This window comes from Cryptotermes secundus, unplaced genomic scaffold, assembly GCF_002891405.2.
Source record: "Cryptotermes secundus unplaced genomic scaffold, Csec_1.0 scaffold550, whole genome shotgun sequence".
NCBI classification, from domain to species: Eukaryota; Metazoa; Arthropoda; class Insecta; order Blattodea; family Kalotermitidae; genus Cryptotermes; species Cryptotermes secundus.
In genome coordinates this window covers 23802-33544 of record NW_019724591.1, presented here as the reverse complement: position 1 = coordinate 33544, position 9743 = coordinate 23802, and the positions used below count along the sequence as shown (strand labels likewise).

The following is a 9743-nucleotide window of genomic DNA, read 5'->3' as shown; positions in this document are numbered from 1 at the left end:
TCAAAAGATGAATTTAGACAATGTTTTGAAAAATGGAATAAAAGACTAGACAAGTGTATTAGTGTAAGTGGAGAGTACTTTGAAGGGGATTGAAGGTTTGTGCTTAAAATTTGAATAAATAAGTTTAAAAAAATAAGTTCGGTTTCTTTTGGGTACCCCCTCGTATATGTATTTACCAGAATGAGTGATCCATAAGGTAGTTATTTAAAAGTAATGCCTTTTTGAAATATGACTGGGAGGCTAGATTATGTCAAAGTGATCTTGAGTCTACCTCATTGTTGCAGGAACACCATATTGTCATAAGAGTTATGGGTGAATGCCAGAATAATGTCTTGAAATAGGCCGTAACTGCTTCCTGCCCACTTCTTTTAGCTCATAATTATATTGTGACATGATGGCTAACTTATTTTGTCCAGAGGTTCTCGGTATATAACCCGGCACAGGCTTCATAGAAAACACTGCTTCTAACTGCCCTGCATTGTTCGTGTGTGTGTCTGTTTCTGCAGAAACTTGTTTATCAAGCCGTAACCACTCAACAGACAACGCAGACATGTCACAATATTGTTCAGTGCCAAATAAAATGATTCCGGGCAGTAAAATGAATACTGATAAAATATCACTCCTTATTGTGAAATGTTTAAACTTCCTGAATTTTATGTGTTGTGCACCAATTGAGGATAATAGGCACTATTGGTATTTTGAAGACGTATGCACGTGAAGGTAATGTTTTTTTTTTGTCGTATATTTGTTTCAGCACTCGGATAACAAAAGATTGCTAATTCAAAATGGTGAAAGAGACGACTTATTACGATGTTCTGGGGGTGAAACCCAGCTGTTCTAATGAAGAATTAAAGAAAGCATATAGGAAGTTAGCATTAAAATACCATCCTGATAAGAATCCCAATGAGGGAGAAAAGGTAATGTGAATTGTATTTAGTGTATCATCATCATCATCATCATCACTGGCATGACAGCCCTTTGTGAGCCCTGGCCTTCCTCAGGATTGCTCGCCATTCTTCTCCATTCAATGCTACATTCCTCCAGTTCTTCACACCCAAAACTTTATGTCCTGCCACACACATTCTTCCCATCTCAATCTTGGTCTTCCCACTCTCCTATTTCCTTCTGGCTTAATATTAAGTATTTTCTTAATCGTTCTATTCTCGCTGGCACGTATTATGTATCCAGCCCATTGAAGCCTTTTCACCTTTATAAATCCAATATTTTCTGGTTCATTAAATAGTTTGTATAGCTCATGGTTATACCTCTTCCTCCATATTCCATTTTCTTCCACTGGTCCAAAGATGTATCTCAGGATCCTCCTTTCAAATATACTTAACAGTCTTTCATCTGATCGTGACAGTGGCCAGGTCTCAGAGGCATAAGATAGCACTGATCTTATAAGTATTTTATACTTCATAGTTTTGGTTTTCCTGGGTATTAGTTGGGATTTCAGGTGTTTCCTAAGGTCATGGAGACATTTATTTGCCGCAAGTACACGCTTTTTTATTTCATCACTGACGTCATTTTTACAGTTAACATCTGATCCAAGGTAAGTAAAACTACGTACAACCTCAAATTTATATGAGCCAATTTCCATATATGCAGGTCCATTAGCACAGTTTTTCTTGGTTACCGGCATGTACTTTGTTTTATTTTGGTTAATTTGTAGATTCATATTTTTTGCTGCTATTTCGAAATTAAGAAAAGCTTCTTTCATAAATTTTTGTGTCCTACCAGTTATATCAATATCTGCAAATGCCAAAATTTGAACTGACTTATAGAATATAGTCCCCCTTGTGTTGATGCCTGCATCTCTAACTACCTTCTCTAATGCTATATTGAACAAAAGGCAGGCTAGGGAATCCCCTTGTCGAACTCCATTTCTAGTTATTATAGGGCTGGACAACATATTCTGAATCTTAATTTGGCATTGGGTCTTTCTCATGATGGCTCTGACTAAGGTGATGTGCATCTCTTCCATTGCCAGAAAAAGACTATCTCTATCTATGGAGTCATAGGCTGATCGGAAGTCAATGGAAAGATGATGTGTTTCAATTTGGAATTCATTACACTTTTCAAGGACCTGGCGAATAGTGAAAATCTGATCATTAGTTGATCTTCCTTGATGAAACCCACATTGGTAATCCCAAATTATGCCTTCCACAAAGGGAGAGAGTCTGTTAAATAGAATGTTGGAAAATATTTTATATGCTATGCCCAACAGACTAATTCCTGTATAGTGTATAGTTAGAGCACACCATGACGTCACCTTTCTTATGGATAGGGTTCCATTCCTCTGGGATTATTTCAGTTATCCATATCTTAACTATTAGCTGATGTAAGTGCTTAGCATATTTTGGGCCTGCAAATTTCACTCATTCTGCCATGATGAGATCCATTCTTGGAGCTTTATTATTTTTCAATTTTTTGATAGCTTGTTCTATTTTTATGGTCACCAGTGGCACTTCGGCCTCAAAATTTCCTTCATTCCAGTCTGTGGTCATACCTTCCGCTTGTTCAGAGGCATTACCATTTAATAATCCCTCAAAATATTGTGCCCATCTTTCCAATATTGCTTCATCGCTACTCAATATCGTGCCTTCTAGGTTGAAAGTCCTTTCGACTCTTGTTTAGTTTTTAATAAAATGCCTTTATTTTGTTTGAACTTCTTAAATGCTCCAGTTTATTCAGTTCTTGTTTATCATATTCCCTTTTCTTGTATTTATGCAATCTTTTTTCCTTTATTCTCACTTTGGTATTTTTCCACAGCTCCTCGAGCATGGTTCCTTTGCTGCATTCTGTATTTGGTGTATATACAGTGAAATCTGCATGCACAAGATTTGAGAACTGCTTACTGTTTAATAAATTATTGTGTTTACTTGCATAGTTTTTAGAACTTCTTGCTGAACATGTCTCATTTGTACTTCAGGTTTCAGAGGTGTAAGAACTTTTTAATGTTTTTGTTTTCTCTGACATGCCGTTCCCTGTGATTTGAAATATCAGTACCGTGTGATTGTTTAACATCTGTAATGCCATACTAAAGCATTTTGGATTAAAACTGATTTAATATAAAACTGCTTTTTGTTTCGTACTCCTTAGTTTTTCTTATAAATGCCCAAGTATGTTTTCCTCTTGTCACTGTAGAGCAGAAAAAGCAAAACAGTTAAAGAATGAAACTGAAATGCAGTATCTTTTTTTTTTTGCTTTTGCTTACAAATAGGAATGAGGCTTAATTCATTGCCTTATGAGTAATATGTTAAAAACTGTGATGGTTCATGAAAGTGACAGGCTGTAAAATGGGTAACGGGTTCAGTTCCTAGTATGGGCAGGGATTTTTCTTTTCAGCACCAAGTTCAAACTGTCAGTAGAGCTCACCCAGCCTTTTATATCCAGTGTGTACTGGGAGCTTTCTGCCTTTGAGTAAAATGGCCATAGCATGAAGCTCACCACTCGCCTCCAGCCAGCTCTGAGGTTAAGAATATGTAGAGTTCACCTCCATCCCCTAGGTATTTCACAGCAAAGTGCTTAACAGTAGGGGCAACTTCGCATTCTTATAGATAATACTGTGGAATTTCCCATTGAAATCAACGCTAAACTGAAAATGATACAGGAATCCTACTTGTCCTAGGCTGAATCCAAAGAAAGTGATTCCTTATTAAAAAAAATACAGAAAATTTAGAGTGGAATTATTTAGAAGAGGCAGTAAATTTTAGAGGATTTTCAAAACAAAGGGTGATGTGATTTATCCATAGTTCACGCTCTAACATCATTGCTATTAAAAACAAGGTACAGGTATTGCATCACCAATTCAGAAATACAAGGAAAGAATACATCTAAGAATTGAATGTACGCATTGCAGTAATAAGGCAGACCACATTCTCTATAGGCATTCAGTGAAGATACATTTCTCCATTTTGGAGTTTCAAGTAATATCTAAAATACTCCCATTTATTTACCAGTAAGATCTACTGATATGACTTGTGATGTCAGTCATACATACAAGGTCTCACAATAAAGTCTGCGAACTCGCTGCTTGCCATGGCAGCAGTGGACAGAAATCTCAGTCAGTATGGTTTGTTGATGGTGGCATATCTGCGTTTCACAGCTGTGTTGTTTGATCTCTTTCTGAGTGGTGTCTATTATTGTCTGAGTTTGTTTTGGTATGCTGTCCTGAGAATGCTGGAGCTTGCATTAGAGCAATGAATGAACATTAAATTTCTTGTTAAACTTGGCAAGAGTGGAATTGAGAGCAGAGAGATGTTAGTGCAAGTTTACTGGGATAATGCTATGGAGAAAACAGCAGTTTACAAATGGGTGAGACATTTTTCTCAAGGAAGAGAAAGTGTCACTCACGAAGAGAGGTCAGGATGGCCAGCAATGAGCAGAACTGAAGAAGACACTGCTAAAATTTGTCAAATTGTTCATGAAAACCGTAGGCTGAGTGTCCAGAGCATAGCATAGCAGGCAAACATTGACAGAGAAACAGGAAAATCTTAACTGAAGATGTTGACATGAGGAAGATGTGTGCAAAAATGGTCCCAAAGGAGCTCACTGAAGAACAAAATCAAAGAGTCAAAATTTGCCAAACATTTTGGAGAGGCACGATGACATTTTTGGTTATGTCATCACAGGTGATGAAACATGGGTCTACCAATATGACCCTGAAACGAAGCGGCAAATTGCACAATGGAAGGTTGCCGATTCTCTGCTACCAAAAATTCTGTCATTCCAAATCAAGAGTAATAACAGTGTTGCTAACTTGTTTTGATGTTAGAGGAATTGTTCATTAAGAGTTTGTAGCAACTGAACAAACAGTCAAGCAATCTGGAAGTACTGAAAAGGCTGCGTGATAAAGTTAGATGGAGAAAACCAAAAGTTTTTGCCAGCAACTCCTGGATCTTGCATCACAACAATGCACCTGCTCACATGGCACTGTCTGTGAGTGAGTTTTTAGTTATTAAACAAATAACTGTGCTGGAGCGCACTCCCTATTCACCGGATCTAGCCTCCTGTGACTTTTTTCTGTTCCTGAAGATAAAGGAAATCTTGATAGGAAGGCAATTTAATGACATTGATGACATCGGCATTAGTATGACGGCAGCTCCGAAGGCCATTGCATAAAACCAGTTCCAAAATTGTTTTGAAGGTCAGACTAGGTGCTGATGTCGGTGCATAGCTTCTCAAGGGGAGTACTTTGAAGGTGACTGCAGTTATATTCAGCAGTTAGGTATGTAGCACTTTACCTTGATGAGCTTGTGAACTTTATTATCAGACCATGTATACATCACACACAATTATTTTATTGCTGAATATGCTTGAAATTAAAAGGAGGCATGTAGAGATAAATGTCTTACATGGTGTTCACTGAGATATGAATTCAAGCAGTTGTATAGATATATTGCTGTCATATCATGTACATATATCTATGAAGTATCCACTTGAGTTATTGTGTTGATTCCAGATTAAAGCTCTTGACATGATTTTTACCAACCTGGTCTATGTTGACTTTTGTTTGCATATACTGAGAAGGAAATAAACCTTACAGATCATAAATTGAGTCACTCTCCATGATAAATACTAACTACGCTTTATGTACTCCTCCCAGAATATTATCGATATTCAACAGACTAGACATGATACACTGATACAAAAGACCGCTTGCTTGTTCATGACCTACTGCATAACTTAAGTTCTTGTAACTTGTTAATGTTTGACTGTTTGTTACTGTTGATATACCAAAACTGTAATTTCAGATCTTTCACTCAGCATTAAATTATTTTATATATAGGGACTGATATCTGTTTGTTTAATACTGTCGTCCAAATGAAGTTTCTGAGCTCTCATGATTCTTATAAGGTTGTTTTGTCTCTTGAGCAGTTCAAGCAGATTTCACAAGCCTATGAAGTTTTGTCAAATCCCGAGAAGCGACGCATATATGACCAAGGAGGAGAGCAGGCAATCAAGGAGGGTGGAATGGGAGGAAATGGTTTCTCATCACCCATGGATATCTTTGATATGTTCTTTGGGCAAGCATTTGGTGGAGGTGGACGTGGTGGTCCCAGGGGCAGACGAGAAAGACGTGGCAAGGATGTGATCCATCAGCTGAGTGTGTCTTTGGAAGAGTTATACAAGGGGGCTGTTCGAAAGTTGGCACTGCAGAAGAATGTTATCTGTGATAAATGTGAAGGTAGAGTGTTTGAAAAATTAAGGATTGGTTATTTTCATGTAAATGTTTAATTTCATAAAATTTCGACTGATGTGCAGTTTATTTTGAATGAGCTTGGATTTGTAAGATTTGAGGTTTTCATGGTGGTGTCAATGAAGAATGCCATCATGTGTGATGTGGTGTTGTGTAGATCTTGTGTGAACTGACGTTTCAGAGGAACACGACACCATATACTTCAAGACGACATTCTTCATGCTTGGATTTATTAGAGGCCTTTACTCTTAACTCCCAGCAGGAGCGGAAAATTTCCAATTTTGTATTTTGAGCACAAAATAGAACAAAATCTTAAAACTGAAATAACTGGGTTGATGACATTGACATTGAACATTGTATGGGGAAGAATATTGACTAGCATTAAATTTGGACTTTTATATGCATATGTTTTATTATTTTGATCCATGCTAGCAACTTTGTTGTTAGAATCACTCATACTCTTGAAGTTGCAGTGGTACAACAAAAGAAATTCTCTTGTCATTTCCTTGTGAAATTGCCTGGTGAGTTCTATATGGATGAAATAGGTTCACCAGATCAGTAACTATCAACCTTTGCATCTTGTGCTCATGTCTCTTGTCCACAAATCATAGTCCATTCATAATAAAAACATCTCTATTTCCAAGAAGTGTGTTTTTACAATTATGTACATTTTAATATCATCAGTAGACGTCAGTTATAAAGGGTTTACAAAATTGTGTGTTATACTTGGGAATATGGAGTTTTTGGACTGTGTGCATTATCAGGTCCTAGAAAGTGGATCTGATTGTCTGACTCTGAAATACCAGAAACAGCTAACAGTGAATTATATGGCTGGACAGTCTGTTACTAACACAGTTCTGTTTTTGGAAAACCAAGTCTTGTTAGTAGTACCTGAAAATTTTTCTGCAGTTTGGAGGAATGCCCTGAGAAAATGAAAGTAATGGATTTTAGAAGGAAATATTTTTGATAGAAGATATAATTAAATTGACTAAATTTCAACTGCTTCATATGCATTACATTACATACATTGTATGACTGTGACAGATTTGACTCATAAATTGCAGAAATTTCAGCATGTGTGGTACAATAAATAGAATGTTGAAAAAATAAAACTTGAGAAGATAAGGTTTAAAAATTTTACAAAGCCATGCAGTCTCTGCTGATGTATGGGTCCAAAAATTAGACAGAAGTAGAGCTGTTAGAAGGTTTGAAATTCTGTAATGAGTGTTCTAGCTTCTGTGTGATGGTTCTCATGGCAATAGATGTGCACATAGTTGGGAATTTTTAATTTAGAAGAAACAGCGTAAAAGCCAATAGCATGAACATCTACAAATGGAATGTAGTGGAATATTCCAAAGAATTCTGCAGTAATTGTCATCATCATCATCATCATCGTCGAACTTTAGCTCCCGCTGGAGCACAGGACATTAACAAACTGTCGCCATCTCACACGGTTCTTGCTGAATTGTTTGATTTCTCCCCATGTCTTCCCAGCAGCCAGGGCCTCCTCCTAGCATTGTTCTCTGCCAGCTCCTTTTTGGCCTGCCCCTTTTCCCTTGTCCCTAAGGGTTCCACTCCATAACTTCCTTGATTGGAATTCCTTTTTGCAATTTTACTAAGTAAACGCCCTACCTCATCACGACAAACGGGTCCTTCATCTGCATTTTATCCTGAATACAGAAAAGTAAATCCATTTTGGGTGACTATTTGTCTGAAACTGTCCCACCTAACTTCACTCATGTCTAGATGTCTAATTTATATTTCTGTTTCTCGGCAGACTTGTTTTTAATCTTCCACTCTGAGCTAATGTTCTGACATTCCACAGAACAATTCTCGTTCTACATTTCAGGCCAAAGGTCATTTTTCCTCGTGCAGTCTGGTTTTTCCTTGTCAATGTTTCTTTAATAAAATGCCTTTAAGAGAAGTGGGTTATTAGCCCAGTGACTCCAAGTGTACTGGTGGGGCTGCCACCTAAGGACCTGACACCCGCCCCAACAACATCAATGGCAGCCATGTAGTTTTTGTATGGCATAAACAAGAACATTTCCTTGCTTGCTAAAAAAGTTGTTCTGGTTATTCTGCCAATACTTTGTTGCCATTTCCTCGTCTGTATTAACAGGGTCCAGCATTTGAAAGTGAGGTTAGATTTTGGAAGTGAGAGGCTATATGTTTGCATCACTCCCCTATGCACCCTTCTACAGTATTAACCTACAGAATATTGAGATGTAGGACAAAGCAGAAGAGGGTGGAGGGTTCATTCTGAGATAGTGCCTGAGTAGGAACAATAACTTTGACTGCTGACATTAATGCTGCAGGTCGAGGTGGTAAGAAGGGTGCAGTTGAGCAGTGTCCAACATGCAGAGGCACTGGAATGCAGGTTCAGATCCAGCAGCTGGGTCCAGGCATGATCCAGCAGATCCAGTCTATGTGCACAGAATGCCGTGGGCAGGGAGAGAGGATCAGCCCTAAGGATCGCTGCAAGACTTGCCAGGGGAAAAAGGTATGTGTTCATAGTCTACAGTCTGTAAGGTGATGTCAGTGTAAGGGCCTTTTTTGCAGTTATTTTCTGTGCATATGCGAGATCTGACAAATCACGAGTGAATCTGTAAAATGAACTTTGTCTCGAAATTTTTAGTGAATGATAACGTTCTGATAAACTTCCATGCCTAGTAACAATGATGGAAATCATTGTTGCAGAATCCTGTTAGTACTATTTGCCAAAAATATCTTTGAGAGAATGCCTACCTTGAGTAAACGACATCATGGAAGAGAAGTCGTGTATGTTCAAGGAGATCCTTGGTATGGCAGTTTTGGTTGAAATAAATTACATACATGGTGTGTATGTTCATGCTCTGTATGCATACGAAATATCACACAAGCACCACTAATTTTACATTATCTACAGGAGTTTCTCTATAAGTGTTGCTAGTGTTATGTCACATAATATTACTGATTTGAGGAAAGATTGGAGTGACCTCTGGTGGCATGACATTCATACCAAATTTGTGAAAATTAGTCAGCTAGTTCAGAAGTTGAAATGAAGGGACACGCAGACAGTTTGGCCATCTCATATAGGCCTACCTTTTCCATAACAGCTGGAATTAGAACATCTTCACTTAGAAAATTATAATTTAGGTGTTAGATACTGTAGGAAAACACTGGAGAAAGGAGGAGTGAGTATTTTTGTACACGAAAACCTAAAATTTACTAAAATAAATTTAGAAGATTGTTGCAAAGACCAGGATCTGGAAGCATGTGCTCTAAAGTTAGACTCTCATTTTTCTAATATTTGTATACTTACTTTATATAGAGCCCCATCTGGAAACTTCAATCACTTCATAAATAGATTAGAAACCATCCTAAATGTACTGCATAGTTCAAAAGTTGAATTTATAATTTGTGGTGATATAAATATAAACTATCTCATCGACAGTAATAGGAAACTAAATTTAGACTCTTTGTTATCATCTTACAATCTCTCCAGTACTGTTAACTTTCCCACAAGAGTTCAAAATAATTCTAGTTCAGCGATAGATAATAT

At 37.5% G+C, this 9743-nt stretch overlaps 1 protein-coding gene across 2 annotated transcripts in view; it reads left to right on the top strand.

The window, feature by feature from the left end:
• The window catches only part of LOC111862368 (dnaJ homolog subfamily A member 1), a 27627-nt gene that overhangs the window by 3466 nt on the left and 14418 nt on the right, over nucleotides 1-9743 (top strand). For both annotated transcript variants that reach the window (XM_023847685.2, XM_023847684.2), the window contains exons 2-4: nucleotides 755-917; nucleotides 5881-6190; nucleotides 8518-8702. In XM_023847685.2, the coding sequence (XP_023703453.1) occupies nucleotides 786-917; nucleotides 5881-6190; nucleotides 8518-8702 (627 nt within the window). In that variant the 5' untranslated portion in view covers nucleotides 755-785. The remainder of the gene's footprint in view (nucleotides 1-754; nucleotides 918-5880; nucleotides 6191-8517; nucleotides 8703-9743) is intronic.